This window comes from Podarcis muralis, chromosome 18, assembly GCF_964188315.1.
Source record: "Podarcis muralis chromosome 18, rPodMur119.hap1.1, whole genome shotgun sequence".
Classification (NCBI taxonomy): Eukaryota; Metazoa; Chordata; class Lepidosauria; order Squamata; family Lacertidae; genus Podarcis; species Podarcis muralis.
The window spans coordinates 1,702,401-1,724,274 of record NC_135672.1 but is presented as its reverse complement, the minus strand read 5'-3'; the positions used below and the strand labels follow the sequence as shown (position 1 = coordinate 1,724,274).

At 47.9% G+C, this 21,874-nt stretch overlaps 1 protein-coding gene across 4 annotated transcripts in view; it reads right to left on the bottom strand.

Moving 5' to 3' along the window:
- Positions 1–21,874, bottom strand: part of UPF1 (UPF1 RNA helicase and ATPase) — a 31,488-nt gene that overhangs the window by 4,064 nt on the left and 5,550 nt on the right. For 2 of the 4 annotated variants that reach the window (XM_077921890.1, XM_077921889.1), the window contains exons 2-22: positions 18,181–18,323; positions 17,207–17,296; positions 15,986–16,153; positions 15,640–15,820; positions 14,675–14,836; positions 13,391–13,475; positions 13,142–13,240; positions 12,496–12,613; positions 12,253–12,412; positions 12,038–12,156; positions 11,241–11,405; positions 10,742–10,856; positions 10,008–10,151; positions 9,264–9,477; positions 8,147–8,264; positions 6,742–6,898; positions 6,001–6,143; positions 3,290–3,464; positions 2,687–2,768; positions 2,330–2,491; positions 258–475 (exon numbers count right to left, since the gene is read on the bottom strand). In XM_077921890.1, the coding sequence (XP_077778016.1) occupies positions 258–475; positions 2,330–2,491; positions 2,687–2,768; positions 3,290–3,464; positions 6,001–6,143; positions 6,742–6,898; positions 8,147–8,264; positions 9,264–9,477; positions 10,008–10,151; positions 10,742–10,856; positions 11,241–11,405; positions 12,038–12,156; positions 12,253–12,412; positions 12,496–12,613; positions 13,142–13,240; positions 13,391–13,475; positions 14,675–14,836; positions 15,640–15,820; positions 15,986–16,153; positions 17,207–17,296; positions 18,181–18,323 (3,018 nt within the window). The remainder of the gene's footprint in view (positions 1–257; positions 476–2,329; positions 2,492–2,686; positions 2,769–3,289; positions 3,465–6,000; positions 6,144–6,741; positions 6,899–8,146; positions 8,265–9,263; positions 9,478–10,007; positions 10,152–10,741; positions 10,857–11,240; positions 11,406–12,037; positions 12,157–12,252; positions 12,413–12,495; positions 12,614–13,141; positions 13,241–13,390; positions 13,476–14,674; positions 14,837–15,639; positions 15,821–15,985; positions 16,154–17,206; positions 17,297–18,180; positions 18,324–21,874) is intronic. The other 2 variants (XM_028713271.2, XM_077921892.1) reach the window with 2 other exon arrangements.

The following is a 21,874-nucleotide window of genomic DNA, read 5'->3' as shown; positions in this document are numbered from 1 at the left end:
GACCAAAGAGAATACACTGAATAGCAGAACGATTCAGAGTTTAAACAGGCAGTTCAAACAGAAATACAATTTTAGTGCCAGGTGGATGCATATCTCTTACTCACCTGTGAGGCAGAGAGTGGCAAGGGCTCCTGACCTCCAGTTCAAGGAAGGGGCCATTTCTTTCTGGCCTCAATTCACCCCCAGAGTGTTGCTGTGTAAATATCTCTACTCAGGAGCACACACAATACACCAGCACCTTAAATAAGTTCCTTTACCTGCGACAGCTCTGGCTGGGACAAGCCTGGCTGGCTCATCTGAGACGGCTGGCTCATGGAGATGTAGCCCTGAGTCAAAGGGCCCTGAGAGAATGGCTGGGAGACCACGTCCTGGCTGGCCTGGCTGTTGGGGAGGTTTGACTGACCGGCCCCTGGGATCCCAAAGCGGTTTTTCTGACGCCCACCACGGCTGGTCTTGCCTTTTGGGTTCCCACGTCCTACAAGAGAAAACAAATATCAATGCAGAGAAGGCACTCATGCAGTCAGCACGACCCTGGGGTGCCCTTGGGAGAGCAGCCAGGCTGGAAAGCGGGCAAAAAGCGTCCTCTGTATCCGATAAATATATAAACCGTTTCACTGTATTAAATTAATCCCAATACAGGCTGTCTTTCAGTATGCCTGTAATGTGCCCTGGGATCTTCTGATAAAGGGTGGCATATAAATTGAATGAATGAATAATAAAATAAGTTAAAATCTATGTAGTTATTGATAAGGAATCACAACTAATTGACTGGGATTAATTCACTATATTTAAGCAAGACTGATAAAGAAAGAACTTCTCCATGCAGTGCATAGTTAAGTTATGGAACTCTCTCCCACTGGAATTAGTGATGGCCACCAAATGGGATGGCTTTAAAAGAGGGCTGGAATAATTCATGGAGGAGGAGATTATTGACAGCTAGTAGCCATGATGGCAATGCTCTGCCTCTGCAGGCAGCCAAATCCAAAAACTCAGCTTTCACTACCTAATCAGTTGACAGACAACTGGGTACATCAACTCTCTAAAGAAGCGTTATCCAAACTTTTATCAAAGATGGCCAGATTTGATGAAGTGAAGGGCTGTGGGGGCCGACCAAAGTTATTGAGCTTTTTTTTTAGGACTGAGGTTGTTGAGCTTCTTTTAGGATTGAAGTTGTTGATGGTTGTTTTTTTAGGATTTTACCCCAGGAAATAAACAGGGGCCAGATTAAACCGACCGGTGGCCGGATTAGGCCCCCAAAATGGACTTTTGACACACCTGCTCTAAAGTATCTGGCCTTATAAGCACCAAAAGACGACTAAAGAAGCCTGCAATTACTGTATTTTTCGCCCTATAGGACACACCTTTCCCCCTCCAAAAATGAAGGCGAAATGTGTGTGCATCCTATGGGGCAAATGCAGGCTTTCGCTGAAGCCTGGAGAGTGAGGTTTGGAGGCTGGTTTGGAGGCTGGTGGCGGGGAGAAGCATTGGTTTGAAGGCTGCAGGCAGATATCCGCAAGCAGTGGGAGCCCGGCGGGAAGTCGCAACCGTCTCCCAAGGCTTGTGGAGAGCTGCCTGTTCTGTGGGCTGGGGTTGGGAGAAGCTTGGGCTTCCCCGCGCCGGGGGGGGGGGGGAAATAATTTTTTTCCCTCTTTATTTCCCCCCTCCAAAACTAGGTGCGTCCTATGGGCCCGTGCGTCCTATAGGGCGAAAAATACGGTATTCTCCTGGCTGTCCTCAAGCAGCAGCAATAAATCTCAATGTAAACTCAACTGAGGGAGGATGCCCTTCCATCAGCTCACAATATGGATTGCTTCTGCCACCGGTGTGTACATGGAGGAGCATCTCCACCCCCATCGTCCAGTCCGGACACCAAGGTCCAGCACCAGGGGCCTTCTGGTGGTTCCCTCACTGCGAGAAGTGAAGCTACAGGAAACTAGGCACAGGGCCTTCTCGGTAGTGGCGCCTGCCCGGTGGAATGCCCTCCCATCAGATGTCAAGGAGATAAATAACTATCTGACTTTTAGCAGATGTCTGAAGGCAGCCCTGTATAGGGAAGTTTTTTTAATGTGTAATGTTTTATTATGTTTTTATATATGTTGGAAGCTGCCCAGAATGGATGGGGCAACTCAGCCAGATGGGAGGGGTACAAATAATAAAATTATTGTTATTATCAAGAGACCTGCCTGATGAGGTTTTTCAGACACGCACTGCTGGGAGGATGGAAGAAGCTGCAACCCCAAAGTCCCTCCCCACCCCCTTCCTTGCCACTGAGCACTTCAGAAGTCATACAAGCCATGGGAGCGCCTGTCTGTGCGGTGCAATCTCTTACCGGCAGCAGGCCCATTGGCCTGTCCAAAATAGCCAGGTGGGGGCATGGGAGGCATCACCAGGTTGAAGGGGATGGGAATGTTCATGGCGGTGACATGGCTGGGCCCGGCACTGATCATCCCGATCTGGTCGTGGGTTTGGAAGTACATGTTGGAGGGCCGGCCTGAGGGAAGAGGGGGGAAGAGCTCAGAGGGAACAGTCCCAAGACAGCAAGGAGAGGGAACAGCAATGCCGCAGGCACAAGGCTCTCTTCACCAGGCCTTTCAACCCAGTCCATGGAGGTATCGGAACAGCTCTGGAGTCAAAAGCCGCCTCTCTTTTGGACTGAGGAGAGATCCCCCTGCCCAGGTTCTCTCACCTTGGCTGCTGCGATCATACACCGATCCAGGGATGATAGCTTCACGGGCATCGTACATGGCAGTTGTCATGAACCGGGCTCCCTAAGAAAGGGGGGCAGAAATTAAAGACCACTTTAAAATATGTTGACACAAACTGTTTCTGATGGCTCACAGGAGGAAGAACTTTCTGGAACTTTCTTTCCTTTAGCAAAGAGGATGGCTTTTCCCTGCCTGCCAATCACAGAGGCCTTCCGAGGCCCTGCTCCACATTCTACTATTCTATTATTATTATTATTAGTAGTAGTATTATTACCCCCACCACCCCACTGCAAGGTTGTTTACAGATCCAAAAGGCAGGACGCTTGGGAATGGGAACTCCTTATGGGCGAAATATTTCAAGCTGTTTCCCCTCCCCTTAGTTCGCCTTTCACCTGTGAAATGGGACCCTGTCTGAAAGACCTGGGCAAAAGGTACTCCAACTGTGAGGCAGTTGAACAGGTTTACTCACATGGGAGGGGCAGTTTACAGCCCCAGCAGTTCTAGGGTGCTGGAGAAGGGCAGTGAAGCCTAATCTCTAAAGCAGGGCGCAGGTGTAGGTTTCCAGCCCCACCAGGGGCACTTACGGGGTTGATGGTATTGACCAGCTTCCGAGGCTTGCTGAACTGCATGAGGCTCTCGCGGAGGTTGTTCAGGGGCCCCTCGACCAGCACTTTCTGCTCCTTGTAGTAGTTCAGCAAGTGGTTCCAGAGGGGCTGCTTGGAAAGCGCTTTTGGGTTCCCAACAATGATGACACCATACCTTAAATGAACGAATGAATTAAGTCCACACCAAAGCATTGTCGCGTAGTTCACCACCTGGTTAGCCCTCAGAACCTACCAGCACCCTGCGGCCACCCAAAGGACCACTTGCGGCTGTTGGGTGCCAATCTCCATGGCCTTTGCCTTTTGATTCCAGGCAGGCAAGGGGTATTCTCAGTTGTGACACCCTGGTGATAGTTATACTTCTCTCCCACTGGGGACTAGCCTGGTGACCAGCAAAGAGCCTCCTATTTGGCTCAGGCCTTCCTGCATGCCCCCTGGAGGTTGGTTCTCTTTGGATGGCTTAAATTTAATATTTGGATCCCTTCCAGTCGGGATTCAGGCCTCATCATGGGACTGAAACTGCCTTGGTCACACTGGTTGATGATCTCCGGCGGGCTAGGGACAAAGGTGAGAGCTGTTTCCTAGTTCGGCTGGATCTCTCAGCGGCGTTTGATACCATCGACCATAACATCCTTCTGGACCGTCTTCAGGGGCTGGGAGCTGGAGGCACTGTTATACAGTGGTTCCGCTCCTTCCTCCTGGGCCGGGTTCAGAAAGTGGTGGTGGGGGATGAGTGTTCAGACCCCTGGGCCCTCACTTGTGGGGTGCCTCAGGGTTCGGTCCTCTCCCCAATGCTTTTCAACATCTACATGAAGCCGCTGGGAGAGATCATCAGGGGATTTGGGCTGGGTGTTCATCAGTATGCAGATGATACCCAGCTCTACCTCTCTTTTAAATCAGAACCAGTGAAGGCAGTGAAGGTCCTGTGTGAGTGCCTGGAGGCGGTTGGAGGTTGGATGGCGGCTAGCAGATTGAGGTTGAATCCTGACAAGACAGAAGTACTGTTTTTGGGGGACAGGACGCGGGCAGGTGTGGAGGATTCCCTGGTCCTGAATGGGGTAACTGTGCCCCTGAAGGACCAGGTGTGCAGCCTGGGAGTCATTCTGGACTCACAGCTGTCCATGGAGGCACAGGTCAAATCTGTGTCCAGGGCAGCTGTTTACCAGCTCCATCTGGTACGTAGGCTGAGACCCTATCTGCCTGCAGACTGTCTCACCAGAGTGGTACATGCTCTGGTTATCTCCCGCTTGGACTACTGCAATGCACTCTATGTGGGGCTACCTTTGAAGGTGACTCGGAAACTACAACTAATCCAGAATGCGGCACCTAGACTGGTGACTGGGGGCGGCCGCCGAGACCATATAACACCGGTCTTGAAGGACCTACATTGGCTCCCAGTACGTTTCCGAGCACAATTCAAAGTGTTGGTGCTGACCTTTAAAGCCCTAAACGGCCTCGGTCCAGTATACCTGAAGGAGCGTCTCCACCCCCATCATTCTGCCCGGACGCTGAGGTCCAGCGCCGAGGGCCTTCTGGCGGTTCCCTCATTGCGAGAAGCAAAGCTACAGGGAACCAGGCAGAGGGCCTTCTCGGTAGTGGCGCCCGCCCTGTGGAACGCCCTTCCAGCAGATGTCAAAGCAATAAACAACTACCTGACATTCAGAAGACATCTTAAGGCAGCCCTGTTCAGGGAAGTTTTTAACATGTGACATTTTAGTGTATTTGTGGTTTTTATGGAAGCCGCCCAGAGTGGCTGGGGAGGCCCAGCCAGATGGGCGGGGTATAAATAATAAATTATTATTATTATTATTATTATTATTATTATTATTATTATTATTATTATTATTATTATTATTATTATTATTATTATTATATCTATAAATATTTCAGTACTGCCCTTCATCAAAACTGATTCCAGGGTGGTGCATTAAATTATGGGCAGAACGCTGAAGCCCAATAAGACACATGAGTGAAATATAGCAGATTATAGATCCTGGAATGGTAGAGTTGGAAGGGACCCTGAGGATCATCTAGCCCAGCATAAACAAATTAAAAAATGCCTGCATAAATAAAAATGTTGCAGCCTGATCCCAAGAAGTTTGCAAAACAGGCATCTGCTTTAGGGAAGCGGGCCCCTCTCCTGGGCTTCTCTCACACACTGCTGATTAGGAAAGCACTTGGAGAAGGACCTCAGGCAATACATGCTGCTCTATTGCATCTGCTAGATTTAAATTCTCCATTCCAGACTTTCTCAGCTGGAGAATTGCAGTTGTCATGATCTTGCAAAAGGTGCTCTCAAGAGTTTGCCAGCTAAAGAGAGACATGAATCCAATTCATGCAGAGCACAGTTTATAATAATAATTTTATTATTTATATGCCAACCATCTGACTGGGTTTGGAAACTTAAAGGCCTTAACACAGCACTGCTGAACTTCTACGCAAGACTGGCCTGCACAAGCCAGTTGGTTTATTATCAGCTCAGCTGTTTGTAACTTGTACCAAGCCAAACACAGAGAAAACTCACTCCAAAAATCCCACTGTTTTCCCCACCCTGACTCCAAGCAGAAGGGTAAAAAAAAAAGTTGCAAGTGACCTGCACCTTTCTCCCCTGCTGCACAAGACAATAATTTACTTAGCTAGATAGAAGCAAAGGGCTCTTTGGGACTGACAGACATAGCTGGCTTCCGCTGTACCTTGCTCTGGTGAGAGCCACATTGAGGCGCCTGGGGTCATTCAGGAAGCCAATGCCTTGATGCTCGTTGGCTCTAACACAGGACAGGATAATGAAGTCCTTCTCGCGCCCTTGGAAAGCGTCAACGCTGGCTATTTCCACTTCCTGGGAAGGGGACAGGGAGAGAAAAGGATTCTGTTAAAGCACGTTCTAAATGACTCACATCTCTAGAGAGTTTCCTTCAGAGAGAGTGATGGTTAGCCAGGAAGCATTATATGATGCCCACATGGTTCCACCTCCTGAAAATCAATTTCAAACTACTTTCCAGTCCTGGGGATAATCTCCTGCCTCGCTCCCACTCCGCATTTGGGGAGGGAGGCTAATATACCTAGCTGTCCATAAATTTACTGCTATGCAAGTTAGCGATTTCTTGGCTACCCAGTTGATTAATTCAGCTGCCTTTCCCTTCCTTAAACTGGAGGTGGCAAAGAAGGACCACTGAGCACAGAGCTCTCCAACACAAGTATGAGATGGAGCAGCCCACTCTCCATATAACTCTCTTCAGCAGGTGAGGCTATACATTTGCAGAAAGTCCTGTTTGGTACTGTGCTGTATGGTATAGGTGAGTCACCCTGCCTCCAAGTGAAACATCTGCAAATACAAGTTGGGTGGCTCTGAACAGGGGAACAGGGAGAGGGGATGGGCTTAATGCTGACTTGGGAAGGTTGCACGAAGCCCAGAGACAACACAGGGAGAGCCGTACCTGGTAGAGTTTGGTGTGCAGAGAGCCGCTGAACTGCATATACTGCACCAGGTAGGAGCGCTGGCCCTCGTAGGGGGTGATGATGCCAATCTGATCTGGCTTCGCACCAGCCTTCAGCAGCTTGGTGGTGATCTTCTCCACGTTGGCAGCCTCCGTCCTGCAGGGGGAAGAGAGGAGTCAGTCCCTCCCCTTGAGCAGCGCCCAAGAAACAGTCTCCAAGGTAACCAGAATGCCTCAGAGCTTGTTCAACACCATAAATCTATGTATAATGCCCAAATTCACTCTGCTACAAAGATGCAAAATGTTTAAGTATATATTTTTTTAAAGTAGCAAGGGAGAAAAAGAAAAGTGCATCAGACAAAGGAAAGGGCACAACAGAAGCCACATGTGGCACATTTCTTGGCATGATTCAGGTTGGAATAATGGGCCTGGGCACGTGCAGGATAACCTCCACAACCCCCCCAAACATCTTAAGAGTCTTCAGGCACAAATGGAATTAATTGACTGGCTCCCTTTCAAAGTTCCAGGTCACCTTCAGCTCACCAGAGAAAGATCAAGCTACCTGGAATAATCTCCATCTGACAATACAGTGGTGCCTCGCAAGACGAAAATAATCCGTTCCGCGAGTCTCTTCGTCTAGCGGTTTTTTCGTCTTGCGAAGCAACCCTATTAGCGGCTTAGCAGATTAGCGCTATTAGCGGCTATTAAAGGCTTAGCGGCTAAAAGGCTATTAGCGGCTTAGAAAAGGGGGGGGAGCAAAAAAAATCGCAAGACTCACAAGACGTTTCCGTCTTGCGAAGCAAGCCCATAGCGAAAATCGTCTTGCGAAGCGCATCGAAAAACGGAAAACCCTTTCGTCTAGCGGGTTTTTCGTCTTGCGAGGCATTCGTCTTGCGGTGCACCACTGTACTATTTTTTTTTTGGGTGGGGGCTGTATATGGGTGAGAGATGCCACTGCTAGACCATGTCCTTCCTGTCCGCTTCCCCCCCTTTGGACTGCAGAACTAAAGTGCTTGGCCTCCATCACTTCTCCAGCCTCACCTCCTTCACTCTGGGATGACCTTGAACTACCGATCCTATCTTTTTAGAACTGTTTTAACAGTCATGCCTTTTAACCAGCTTCATTTATTGCGGGCTATTTTAATTAAGGATGCTTCAGTTGCTTTGATGGAACTGTTATTGGGTATTTCAATTATATATGGATTTTATAGCTTAATACGGCTTCTAAAACATTAAGTTATAAAATCCACACATAATTGAAATATGTTGTGTTGGCATATAACTGGTGTATAAATTAATGAATAGTCAAGAGAGAGAGACGTGATGTTTGTCCAAGCAAGGCATCCACACATTCTGTCCCAGAGACTTGGCTGGACCCCCTTCTCCTCTTTCCCACATGACTTACCTGTTCAGGTAAGAAGTCCCAGAACTTGCAATCTCTTCTTGCCCTTGGGTCACATAGAAAAACATGGGCTTGTCTGGCTGGGGCCACTGGAAGTCAAATCCCTTCTTCACACGGTCCGCTGCAGAGCGACAGGGAAGTTGCCTGTTAGCATATGTTTCTCCTGTGGAGGCCTGGGTCTTCCTTTGGGTAGATCAGTGGTTCCCAAACCATTTAGGTCACTGCCCCCTTGGTCCCATAAACTCACCCCAATGCCCCCTACCCTATAAAAAGCATTGTAGCGCTTTGCACAACACACTAAGGAAGACTGTAACACTGTAACATATCAATCAGGAACAATTAATTGCATATTGATTCAAAAGTATATCAATTAATTCAAAAAACCCCTGATGAACTTGAACCAGTGAGACTAGCTTTTCAAAGTCCAATAGCCACCTACATCTTCAATGCTCCCCTGCCTCTTAGTGCCTCCCCTGCTAATCCCACCGCTGAAGGGCAGTACATACTGCCCACTTTGGGAAGCACAGGGCTAGATCTTAGCCTTAAAATGGAGTCCTTCCATCCTGAAGAGCAGGCTGGAACAGCAGCGAGAACCACCTATCAAAATCCACAGACCTCCCAACGCGAAGACTACGGGGCAAGGATTGATATGAAGCAGTGGTGTTCAGTGAAATTTTTCATAGATGGAACAGTTAGAGCCAAAGGTGCCAGCCTGTGAGGGCGATATTTTTTTTTTTGGGGGGGGGGGCGCAACGCTGCCGTGCATTGTCTCCTGCCCTAAGCCAAGCAGAAGCTTCTGACAGAATGCTGGAGCCCTCCCGCGTCCTTCCCAAAGCTGGGTGGGCTTTGGGAAGGTGGCAGGAGGGCTCCTGGACCCTGACAAGAGCATTGTGCCTCCCTCCAAAAGCCGGGCAGAAGTTTCCCAGGCTTTGGGAAAGAGGCACCAGGTTTAATACTCTGATAGTTTACGGGGAACATTTAGGAGACTAACCTAGTCCCCCTATTCCACTGACTGTGCACCACTGATTTGAAGCTACAAGGCCCACTTAGAGGTCCTGAACTGCCTACCACTCCTGCTGGCCCCCTCCATCACCCACACCCTCCCCTTGCTCCTTCTTACCTGCGGTGACACCATTCTGGAGAGACCCCTCATAAAAGATGTTGGATGGGAAAGCGCTCAGGGCTGGGTGCATACGATACTGCACCTGCAGGCGGATAGGCCTGATGCCCAGCACCACCAGCCGCTCAAAGAGTGACTGGGACAGGCCTGCTTTCGCCGCCTTCTTGCACATCACAACAGGGCCAAGCTGGCAGTGGTCGCCCACCAGGATCAGCTGGGAAAATGAAGCCCAAGGTCAACAGGAGGAACCGCACACATGAGCGTGCACACACAAACAGCCAGGCCAAGCCCCTGCTCCATCTCTAGAAGGCTGGAGGTGATGGCCTACAAAAGGGAAGGGCAGTTTGGGGATCTAAAGTCTGCTTGAGGGAAGCTTCTAGCTTTCTGAGGTCAAGCAATTAAGGCACTGAAGTTGGAGAATTATCTGTAGAACTGCCCCACCCACTCAAGCCTTTCCATCAGCAATCCTCCACAGCAGTTCCACCTCTGCTCTCGACAAGCCTCCAGACCTCTTGAGATTTCCCTTCCATAGCTTGCATTTCCTGCTCCTACTCATAGTGGACACAAGACCTCACAGGCTGTGAATGCTTTAAGTCTTCTTCCTAAAGGCTTGAAATGCAAGCATTTAAGACAATGGAGGAGGGCTTTAAAAGCTCACACAGACCCAAGTTGCTTGATATATAAAGATGGTGGCAAGCACAGGAAGACATAGTCGCCTCCACCCCCCTCGGCAGCTCCACCTACTTGCTTTGCCCCGAGGACAACTGGCACCATGCACTCTGGCTCCGTGGCCTGGGTGCTCTCGTCAATCAAGATGGAGCGGAACTGCATCTTCGCCAGTCTTGGGTCCCCGGCTCCCACGCAGGTGCAGCAGATGACGTCTGCATTCTGAGGGATGAAGCAGCAAAAATTCAGGAGCTACAAAACTATCTACAAAGGAACATAGGAAGCAACTTCTACATTAAGACCACTGCTCTGCATGGAAACCAGGTGCTCTGCACAGTGCTATGGCCCTTTCCTTAAAAATAAAACATCCCAGTTCTCAAGGTTCTGTTTAAAGGGGGTGGTTTTAATTAGGAACACAAGAAGCTGCCTTGTACCAAGCCAAACCACTTGTCCATTTGGCTCAGTACTGTTTATAAGGACTGGAAGCGGCTCTCCACAGTTTCAAACAGCTGTACCTGGAGAAGCCAGAATCGAGGTTGGACTTATTGCACAGCTCAGCTATGATCCTTCCCCAGTCCTGCCCACAGCCAGTCTTCAGCATTATGTGTGTGTGTGTGTGTGTGTGTGTGTGCAATTTCTGTTGCAGCCTCTAGGATTATTCATTGTTTAAGGTAGGGTCATCCCTTTGCTGTTACAGAACCGATGTTGAAAAAGGAGACAAGTCAGCCTCCTGGATCACAGAACACAAGTAGCACACCTGGTCTGACCAACAGTAAGCAACAGCCCCCGTATAAGAGGTAGGAAAATGTCACCATGAGCAACTCCCGCTCCGCCGTCCGCTTCAGGGCCCGGTAGCGCTTCTCATCTGCAGAGGACAGTTCCCCAGTCTCATCTTTCAGCTGCTGCAGCTTCTGGAGTTCAGGCATGCTGAGGATCAAACAGACATTTCTGGGATGCTATATAATGTTCTGGTTACAAGATCCCTGCTTAAGGATCTTATATTCCACTACTGAATTTGGTGACAACGCACTTCCAAAGTGGCTATCAATGGACATCAAATAAATATTTAAAAAAATAAATCCACGTAGTGGCTGATGAAAAATAAAGGCAGTATTGGCAGTGCCATTAAGTGAAGCTGCTAGATTATTTTTTTAATAAAAAACCCCACCCATCTTTGCACTCCCCAGAAAAAGGAAGGCAGGCTTTAAGTTAGGGATGAATGCAGGGAGGGAATGAGCAAGGGACAGTGACAGCATTGCAAGGGAAGGCTGGCTTCTGGCTCAGCAGCAATGGGATGACGAAGTGCCTTACCTATCCATGTTCCTGATCTGGTTGTGCAGAGCGAGAAAAGAGACAGGGGAGTCAATGGCCTCACGACTCTTTGCACACAGGCGCACCACCTTCAGCCCCGTCTGGTGGATTTTCTCCGTCAGCTGGTCCACGGCTATGTTGCTCGGGGCACAAACCAGCACGGGCCTTGGAAACAAATGAGACAAACAGCAAAAGATGAAGCCAAATAAAACAAACCCCTACAAAGAGTTCTTCTTTCTTTATCACTGTAGGCAAGAGCTGGCATCAGCTCTGGAACCATGGATTTCACGCTAAGAAGATGCTGAAGTGGATTAGGCACTCCATTAAGACCTAATCAGAGGCTGAAGTGGATTGACAACACTGGCCAATGCTATCTTGGGTTAAGGGTAGCAGAGGCATAACCCATAAATGCAGTCAATGTCATCAGAGGGGAATTTGTGCATGAGAAGAAACTGAAAGTCTGAGAGCCAGTGTGGTGGAGTGCCAGCCTAGGAGCTGGGAGACCAGGGTTTGAATCCCCACTTGGCCATGGAGATCATTGAGTCACTTACTGTCTCAGCCTAACCTAACTGACAGGGTTGTTGTGGGAAATAAATGAGATGAGGGGAGAGCCTTGAGCTCCTTGGAGTAAAAGGTGAGATAGAAAAGCAATCAATCTATTTATCAATCGCATGGGGTGTTTTGCCTATACCAGGCTGTAACTTCCAGATGGGTGCTAAAATTATCTCAACAGCCCTTGAAGTGCTGCACTCTTTTGGCCAAGAAGATTCAAGAGCAATCTCTGCTCCTGCTCTTACCCATTTCCTTGCCTAGCCAGATGGTACACAATGGTGGCCGAGGTGACAGTCTTGCCTGTTCCGGGAGGGCCCTGGATGAGACTCAAGGGACGCTGCAAGACAGTCTTCACAGCATACACCTGGGAACAGAAATGGCATTAATTCCACACGGGGGAGCAGAGTTTGCGAAACTGACACTGGAAGCTCTTGGACCCAACTCCTGCCTTTGCTGTTACCTGAGAATGGTTGAGGTCAGGAAGTCCTTGTGCTGTGAAGCGCTTCGGCAGCTGACATTTGATAATGACATCCTCCACCTCGTGACCCAGGAGCTTGTGATAGATGTAGCCAGAGACGGAGGTTTCATCCACAGCAAAAGTCTTGAGGGCACTCTGCATCCTGAAGAAGCACAAACCAGGTCATCCCTCAAGCATTTATGCAACCGGCTTCTCAAGACAGAGAGAGACGCCGCCTTCACCCACCTGTCAAAGGAAGTCGACTTCCACACAAAGTCCACTTGGAAGTTGTGGGTCACTTCCACGGGGGCTCCGACACTGCTCCTCAGCTCGATCGCAATTTCGTCACCGTAATCTTCAAAACCTCGTTAAGTAGCAGTTTCGTGGAACAGTTGCAAGCTCCTTTTCAGAGTCCCACCCCACCTCCCACCTTCTGCCCACCACTACCGCTGGGGACTGTTCTAGTGCTGCGAGTCTACAGAGAAGGTGTCAGCTGAAGGCTCACCACCATTTCATCTGCCCAAGCTAAGCTGGATATCCCTGCTAGTTGCCTGGATGTGGAATCAGCCTGGGAATGGCATGTGAAGGGGCTTTGACCTCCTCCTCAGAGGAAGAATGGAGGCCCAAGTATATGGATAGTGTGTGTGTGTGTGTGTGTGTGTGTGTGTGTGTTTTTACACAAACCATAAATTGAAACCTTTTGCTTCTTTTGTGCCACCAGATAAACACAGTTGTTTTAAGGGAGCACAGGAAGCGTTGTCCATTCTCTCCCACAATTCTGCTTCAACTGCCAGGCATTCCACATGTTCTAAGGGCTACACTTGACATAATCTCAACTGTGCAATTGAGATGTTGGAGTCCTCCTTACAGCCTCATGAAATTAAAAGGATACTATCAGGAACTTTAATCACGTGGCCGATTCCTTTCCACAGCGGGGCCAAATCCCCTTTGTACCTCAGGCAGATCTCATCCCCCTGCATCAGGCGCATATCTGAAAAGAGGAGTTAGAAGCTTTCAGTTCTTCCAAAGCAAACACCAATTCACTGTTTGTGAATGTTAATGGTGTTCAGAGTCTGCCAATCGAGAGATGCTTGAGCCAGACTTCCTGGCTCCTTAGCCTTTACTGATTTCCTGTTCTTACCTGAATCAGTCTTTGGCAAGGTGAAGTAGGCAATCCTTTTCTTGTTCAAGCCCAGATCCCATCTCACAGTGATGTTGTCCTGTGTCTAAACGTAAAGAGAGATATTCTAACTTTACAAACACAGACAAAAATGCTACTCAAGAGCAGACTTGGCCCTCTGCTTCCTGCCTGCCCTCCCTAGCACTGCACAGCTGGCTTGAACAATCACAGGAAGGGCTGCTAAACCACCCCTGGCAACACTTCTAAGCTAATGCTGATTTAGCAGTTGCTGGATCCCTAAGAGGAGCTACCGTTAAGGAAAGAGGGTGGGCTGATGACTCTACAATTTGGCAAAACTCTTCCTCTTCCTGGGAGAAGCAACTGAGCCTTCTTCAGACCCAGCACTTACCCTACTCCTCATTCACAAGATGATCCAGGGGGGCGACAGTTAATGCCCAGGGGACCAACATCTAACTGGGTACCTGCGCTCTCTCAAATCCCCAAAGCGCTCTGTGACAGTGGCCTGTTGTCTTAAGGCTGAAGATGCAAAGTAAAGGGATACAAAGCTGGAGGAAGAGGCTCCTGGGAGGATGCACACCAGCACCCAAAACCACTGTCATCACCACGACAGCGGAAATTATTTCCCTCTTTGTGTTAAGTCACTCAGAGCTGCTAGGAGAGAATGGGATACTGGCTAGTTAAAAACACTCTCGCTGCTAGGAGCACAGGGCATCTCTCTGCTTCTTTCCAGCAGGGAATGTTTGTCTCCTGGCTAACACAATTCAAAAGTGATGAGGGATAGCACATACTTATTTAGAAGCCAGCGTTCAATGAAGTTCCCAAAGTAACCCAAAATGTTTGGATACTGAATTAATTAAGAGTCTGTTATAGGGTCACAGCCTGTGCCAATCTCTGCAAATCCTGGTTCTGTACCAGCAGAGGGAGCAGGAGTAGTAAGAGGCCAACATTTTCACTCTACAGATGGATCCTTTTGCTGCTTGTCTTGGGCTTCAATGTCATCTAAGAGATATTTAGATATATATTTTTTAAGCATAACAATCCTTACACTAACTTCTTGTTTTTAACCCAAGAGAAGAAGTGTGTCAAGTGCACCTCCAGGGTAGGGGAAGAAACTATGAGGAAGACTGCATCAAAATGTCCCATTTCAAACCTTCTTCAAAGCACACAGCTCACAAAGTCTCACCGAACTGCAGCAAAACCTCTGAAGAAATACCAAAGCAACTGTTGTGCCCACTGGGCCATGCCATTTCAAGGTGGCTGCATCCTCCTTGGCCTGAATCTTACCTGGGACTCCTTCAGTTTCTTGTCGTAGTCGGCCTCAAGTTTGACCAGAGGCCCAAATATGTTTTGGTACTGATAAGCATCCTCGTATCGGAGGAGGACGTGCTGTGGCTCTTCGTCGACGCCAGGCTTCTCCAAGTCTTCGAGGGTGGCAGAGGGGTTCTCCTGCAGTTGCAAAAAAGAGGTGGTTAAATAGAACACACCAACTACAACCCTCCCATCAGCTGGTTTCAGAACAGGTCTTCCTAAATCAAGACGGAAAACTAATGGAAGGTATTTCCAAATCCAACCATTCCAGGATGCAAGTGGATAGCTCAGTTGGTTAGAGCAGGGTGCTGATAATGCCAGGGTTGCAGGCTCAATCCCTGTAGGGGACAGCTGCATATTCCTGCATTGCAGGGGGGTTGGACTAGATGACCCATAGGGGCCCTTCCAACTCTATGATTCTATTATAAACACAGCTGTGCTGGGGTAGGCTGACTGGCGGCTTTGGTGAATTTGCAAGGTTTGTCTATTTTGACTACCAATTGTGTCTTGTTGTAACAAAAAGAAGGTGTTTCATGAAGAGACAGGCTCTCTCTGTTGGCAACTGCACAAACATGCCCAAAACATTTTAAGGAGTCTGCACCCAAACAATCTTAAGATCTGTGCTATGGCAAATACTGCAAGCTGTGCTCAGTTATGCAGATTTATTCAACTTCTAATATTGTGCTAGACTGAACCCACAACTCTCAGTCTTATTCAGTCTCTTCTCTAGTATCACAGATTTCAGCTTCAAGCCGTAAAGCCAAGGCTTCGTACATTTTCCAAGCTATATGGCCAAGGCCTCAGAAAATGACGAAGGGACCTGGAGTTGTCAGGAAGCTGAATTCCACACCCAACAGCACATCCTGATACAGATCTGCTTATCCCCTCCCTGGGCTCTCTTGGTCATCCCTCTGCTCTCTGCTGCAGACACTTCCACACACCTTCCAGAGCTCTTCCAGCTTGTTGATTTGCTGGGCAGTGATCTGACGCGCCCTCAACTGCTCCTGCTCGGAAGGGATTTTGACCAGCCAGGAAAGGAAGCAGCGGTCTTGAATCAGAGGCTGCCACTGAGAACTGTCCCAGTTGATGTCCTTCAAGCTGCTCTGACTGGCACAAGGCTGCCTGTATAGTCAAGATAGGGGAGAAGAGTTTTATTAGACGGGCACACATAGGGGATAAAAAGAGAATCAACAGTATTTTTAAAAAATGCTTTCAAAATCAATGGCCCATTAAGACTCGAGACCGACCAGCAATTTGCTTCCAAAATAAAGAGAGGAAATGTCTCACCTGCACAGCAAGACGACCACAGAGTCTGCCTTAGCAGGGATGAAACCCAGGAGGAACACGTTGCGGCAGCCACAGTTGTAGCACTCCAGGACCGTCTCACCCAGAGGGCCATCCTTGTGCAGTGTCACTTCCTTACATTTGGCTCTCACAAGGTGGTTCACAATATGGCTGGCAAGACACAGAAGAAAGGCAGGCTGGGTTGAATGGCAAATTGGTTTTCCTACTGATGTAAAAATGCAAGCAGGAGCATGGAAGGATACCTCTGATTATCAAGGAAGTGCTTTTATACCTACTCTGTGCCACCTCATGCCTGGGAAACCTTATCAGAAGTCCTGGTGTGTGTGTGTGTACAGTGGTACCTTGGGTTAAGAACTTAATTCATTCCGGAGGTCCATTCTTAACCTGAAACTGTTCTTAACCTGAAGCACCACTTTAGCTAATGGGGCCTCCCACCGCCGCCCTGCTGCCGAAGCACGATTTCTCTTCTCATCCTGAAGCATAGCTCTTAACCCGAGGTGCTATTTCTGGGTTAGCAGAGTCTGTAACCTGAAGCGTATGTAACCCGAGGTACCACTGTATATGGATGACATGGGCGGCACACTGGTTTTTCAGTCCGAATTCCAGGTTTTAAAATATGATGTGGACATACTGCTCTTTTTTTAAAAAATGTTGTCAAGCAGTGTATTTTATTATATTGTTGTAATTCTTTATCTCAGGCATAGGCAAACTCTGGCCCTCCAGATGTTTGGGACGACAATTCCCATCATCCCTGACCACTGGTCCTGTTAGCTAGGGATGATGGGAATTGTAGTTCCAGACATCTGGAGGGTCGGAGTTTGCCTATGCCTGCTTTATCTGGCTTAAACTCTGTAAGCAGCCTTGATGGCTTTTCTGCATAAAAGGCAGCAAGGAAATGAACGGTGACGTGTAACAGTACATGCATGAGACACATACACACACAGCGAGAGAAAAGATCTCGCATCCAATCCCAGCCACCTTATGTAGTACTGGGCTATGTGAACCAGTGACCTGGCTCACGGTGTAAGGCAATCGCCTAAGGTTTGTATCCAGCATTCATCCCACTCAAGAGTAGACCCAGAATGCAATGGGCACAACCAAACTTCCGCCCACTAATTTCAACAGGTCTACAGTGAGCAGAACGTAGCTCGATACAACCCCAATGCTTCATGCCATCACCACTTCTGTGGCTGCATCGCTCACCTGCCAGACGTATTCCCACGCCCGTTGCAGAACCACTTCTTGCTGGTGTTGCAGTAGACAACGCAAGCTGGGTCATGGATGCCACAGTAGCTAAGGAAGAGGACACATTGTAAAGTTTTGCTTCAAAGGCATGGCAAGCCAGGGTGCTTTCCCTTTGGTTCTCTCTAGTTCAAGTTGACCCAGATCAAAACCTCCAAAGTTGGTTGGGTTGCACCCTTGCTTCACCTATTATTATTATTATTATTATTATTATTATTATTAGTTACACCCCGCCCATTTGGCTGTGTTTCCCCAGCCACTCTGAGAGGCTCCCAACATAATTAATGAGAATTAATAATAAAAAAGTGGTAAGACATCAGGCATTTAAAAACTTCCCTAAACAGGGCTACCTTCCGAGAGACCTTCTCTCCATGCTGCTGAGAGCTGGCATTAAGCAATACAAGTCCCAGTTCTGCTTTATGACACCACAGTGCAAGCTGCTAGGTCGTCACAGGACATGCACATTGTCAGAGTGTTGAATAAACCAGCATTGAAAGAGAAATGCTGCAGCATCTGAACAGGGTTCAAGAAACCTGTGGCAGAGGCCAACAGCTGCCCATCTGTGCTCTCTGGTAAAGATACCAAGAACGCAGCAAAATAAGGTTTAATTGGGATAAATAAAGAGGGTGCACTGTTTTGCATGAATAGAACACAGCAGTTTAGCTGGAAAAGTCTTCAGAAATCTCAGAAATGCCATCTCACCACCTTGTCATCTGAAAGACATCCTGGAATGCCCAGGACTCCTAACTTATATTGCTGCATAGACACAAGAGGATTATTTGTACAAAGTGTGTGGTTAATTCACATGAAGGTTTAAATAGAGGCAAAAAAGGCAAGTGAGAGGACCTCCTCCAACCAATATTTGCCCACATGTGGCTCCTAGACTCTGCTTTGAATTTCAGATTAGGTCCACACACACATCCACACAGTCTTACCTGCAAGCATGCACCGGAAGGTCCTTGGTGTAGTAAGTGTCTTCCTCGTCTTCCTCAAAATTGAGTTCAGCAAGGAGCTGGCTGGTCTTAGGCACATTATCCTCCACTGCTCCATTTTGCAGGATGCCGTCAGGCCCATTCACCTAATGCAAAACATGGACAGGGGTCAGCAAACTTTTTCAGCAGGGGGCTGGTCCACCGTCCCTCAGACCAGACTAGATTTTGAAATGAAAAGAACGAATTCCTATGCCCCACAAATAACCCAGAGATGCATTTTAAATAAAAGGACACATTCTACTCATGTAAAAACACGATGATTCCCGGATCATCCGCAGGCCGGATTTAGAAGGTGATTGGGCCGGATCCAGCCCCCGGGCCTTAGTTTGCCTACCCATGGACTAGATGTTCACAGAAGTAAGAGCTAGGAGTGATGAAACTGCCAAATGTTAGGTGCACATGAACGAAACACTTGGACACATGGGTTTGTTTAAAACCCACAAACAACCAGACTTGCAGGTGGAAGAGAGACCCAGCTGCTCCATTCTGGCTAATGCTATATGAAGAAGGGCAGACTTGCAATGCAGCCGTTGGCCCATGTAGCAATTTATTAAGCTGCCCACTTCTGTTGCCTGAAGACAATTCTTATGCACAGCAGTCAACTGCATAGAACCTTGAATTCATCACCGTAATGCCTGATCAAAAAGGCATTATAAAATAATATTTTATAAAGACTTCCAAAAAGAGTTTATTACGAAAGATTTAGTTTAAAGTTAGTTTTCCCACTCCTCCACATAAGTCTTATTTCCTTCTGGCTCTCGTTATTGCCCCTCTCCCTCCACCTCCATTCCCTTTCAAAGCACTCCTCATGACGCGGTCAGTCATCAGCCTTGCGCTTCAAGAGCTGCACATCACAAAACACGGATTCCTCGAAATAGCCACAAGTGCCAGAAACACTTTCCCAAGCCAGACTGTGCTGTGACAGGCCATCTAAGGCCCCACTTTCCCCCCTGTCATTCCTTATCTACCCTCAGCACAAGGTTCAGCTCAACATCATAGGCCACCAAAGCGCCAATAAGGACACAGAGAATTTAGAGAGGAGGCCACTTGTCCTGTAAGCCAGAGGTTTTCAACTTTTTTGAGTCCACAGCTCCCTTAACCAACTACATTCTTTCTGTGACAGGTATGTCACCCCTTGCCTGCAGAGCTGGCAGCCTCACACGCTTTTTAGAACACCCTCCCTTGTGGGGGTGTTCCCTCAGCCTCCTCTCCTCTCCCCTTTCCTTGGGAGCCTCCAGGCAGCTGCTGCTGTTGCCCCTGGTCTCTGAGCCGCCCCCCTTGCCCCAAAGAGAGATGCGTCTCAGAGGCACCATTCACCTGCGGAGCTTAGAGCCAGGGCTGATGCAATAAACAGCTGTGCAAGCCTTTGGGAGGCAGAGATGCAAGAGGGCATAAGAGAGAGGGGGGGGAGGGAAAGTAAGAAGGAAAGAAAGGAAAGAAAGAGGAACAGTGGCCAGTGCTGCCCACAGCACCCTTGACCATCATTCAGGGCACCCCAGGGCACCATAGCACACTGGCTGAAAACCACTGCTGAAAGCAATAAAAGGGGAGTTTTCTCACCTACAAAACAAGCACAGCAAATTTTACAGCTGCTCTGCCTACCGCTGCCTGGCAAGCCATTGTTTTTTTAAAAGGGGCTAAGCCAGCAATGCTTCTCCACATGGTAGGCCAAAGGGCCCCTTAATATGCCCCCCCCTCCACCGCCTAGTTGAGCAGCAAGAAAAGCTTGGGAAGAGCCCTTGATTTTCGGTGTCTCCATGGCGCACAGCTTCAAGTCTTGACTTGTCTTTAACTTTGATTTAAGGACCCATTGGATGCCCAGCTTATACATCTCACTTTCTAACACTGGCTACAATGTGGGGGTTGGGGGGAGCCATTTCTGCAAGTTCATCACCCTAACGCACTAAGTAAATACCTCGAAAAGCAGATGGAAACATGCCTTTGTATAGGACACCAGTCCTAACTAGTCTTTGACAGGAAGTTCTGTGACTGGGTGTTTCAACAGTACTTTATAGTTTACATCTCTGCAACATCCTGACCTGGTTGGAGCCTCTGATCAGTCCTGGGAAGAGGACACTTGATCAAGACCACCCCACACCCAGAGTGTGCAGGGCTATCCATATCCACCCTCAACACTTTGGCTGGTCAAGCATGATTACGTTTAAAGGCCACAAAAATCCTCTTTAAAATCCTTCCTAAAACACAAAACCGAAACACATTTTATACCCTCAAGTATGGCAAATGTCTTGCAAAAAGGACACCAGCACACCGGTGAAATGAAGGAGAGGGCACAGAGCAAAATGAAAGTGCTAATTACATTAATTTCATCTTGCTAGCTGCTCAAATATATGCCGAGGAGATTTCCTTCCAAATTACAGAGATGGATTCTGCTCACTTCTTTTTAAAGACTAAGTGTGAAAAGTGGCTGTCTGCTTTTAAACCTGAAAAGAAACTACTAAGATCCTTGTAGGAAAAGAAAGCAGGCAAGATTGGCTGAAAGAGCAGCAGCCCTATACAACCTGAAGAGATAAGAAACCATAACACCCAATCTGAAAAGATTCTTTTACCTTGGCTTGCCACTGAGAACTCCTTGAACCAATATATAGAATCTGCAAACTATAAAAGACCCAGGGTGATTGTTTACTATGTTTAACTCTTTCCAAACAGGTAATTAGATTATATTCAGCTACACACCTGTTTCTTTTCTTAAAACAACCACCATCACCACACACACACCTTGAAGTATTGGAGAAAGGGGATGGGGTTTCATCAGGGAAGGCAGAGCTTTCCAAACTTTTCAAGTTGGTGACACACTTTTTAGACATGCATCATTTTGTGACACAGTAATTCAGTTTTACTAGCAAACTGGAGGTTAAACCAACTCCTTTCCAGCCATGTTCAAAACTCCCATTGTTCTAGGTGCTTTTTGTGACAGAAAATTTCATTAGCGCAAGCAGTTTCTGAGCTCTGGGCTACTGAAGATTCGTGGAGGAGCCAAAAGAAAGCAGGCAAGATTGGCTGAAAAGCAGCAGCCCTGCGCCTAAGATTTCAGATTAAAACTGCATAGTGGAAGGAAAGGAGGACCTTTTTTTCTGCCTCCCCACTTCCAGCTACTCTCTGAAGACTGGAGAAGAGACCCCCTTAAGAATAATAGGGGGTGGGCAGGGGAAGGACTAGACCATTTGAAAAATGAACATAATATTTTAGTTCATTCATTTTCAGCTTTGTATTCTTGTTATAAAAAAGTGTGCCTAGACATTCCACTGCTGCACCCATAACCTAGGTTTAAGGCGCCATTTACCTCCTAGCTTTCACGAGTTTCTAACACTTTGTATGACACTACACACTGCAGCCGACACACTAACGTGTCACAACACACAATTTGGAAAGCTCTGAGCTAAGGTGTGTGTGTATCTGTCTCTGTGTGAGAGAGAATGACTTGTGCACAGTTACAATGGAGACAGCAATGTCCACATGGATCCTGGAAAAGGTAGCAGCTGTTTTTGGGGAAACCCAGCATACTAAAACATAATCTGACCATGTAGTGCCTGGTTTGCAAAAAACACCCATAGAAAGCTTTTCAAAAACAGGAATCAAAATGCAAAAACCACAGACCAAGAGCTCACTCCTCTTTAGC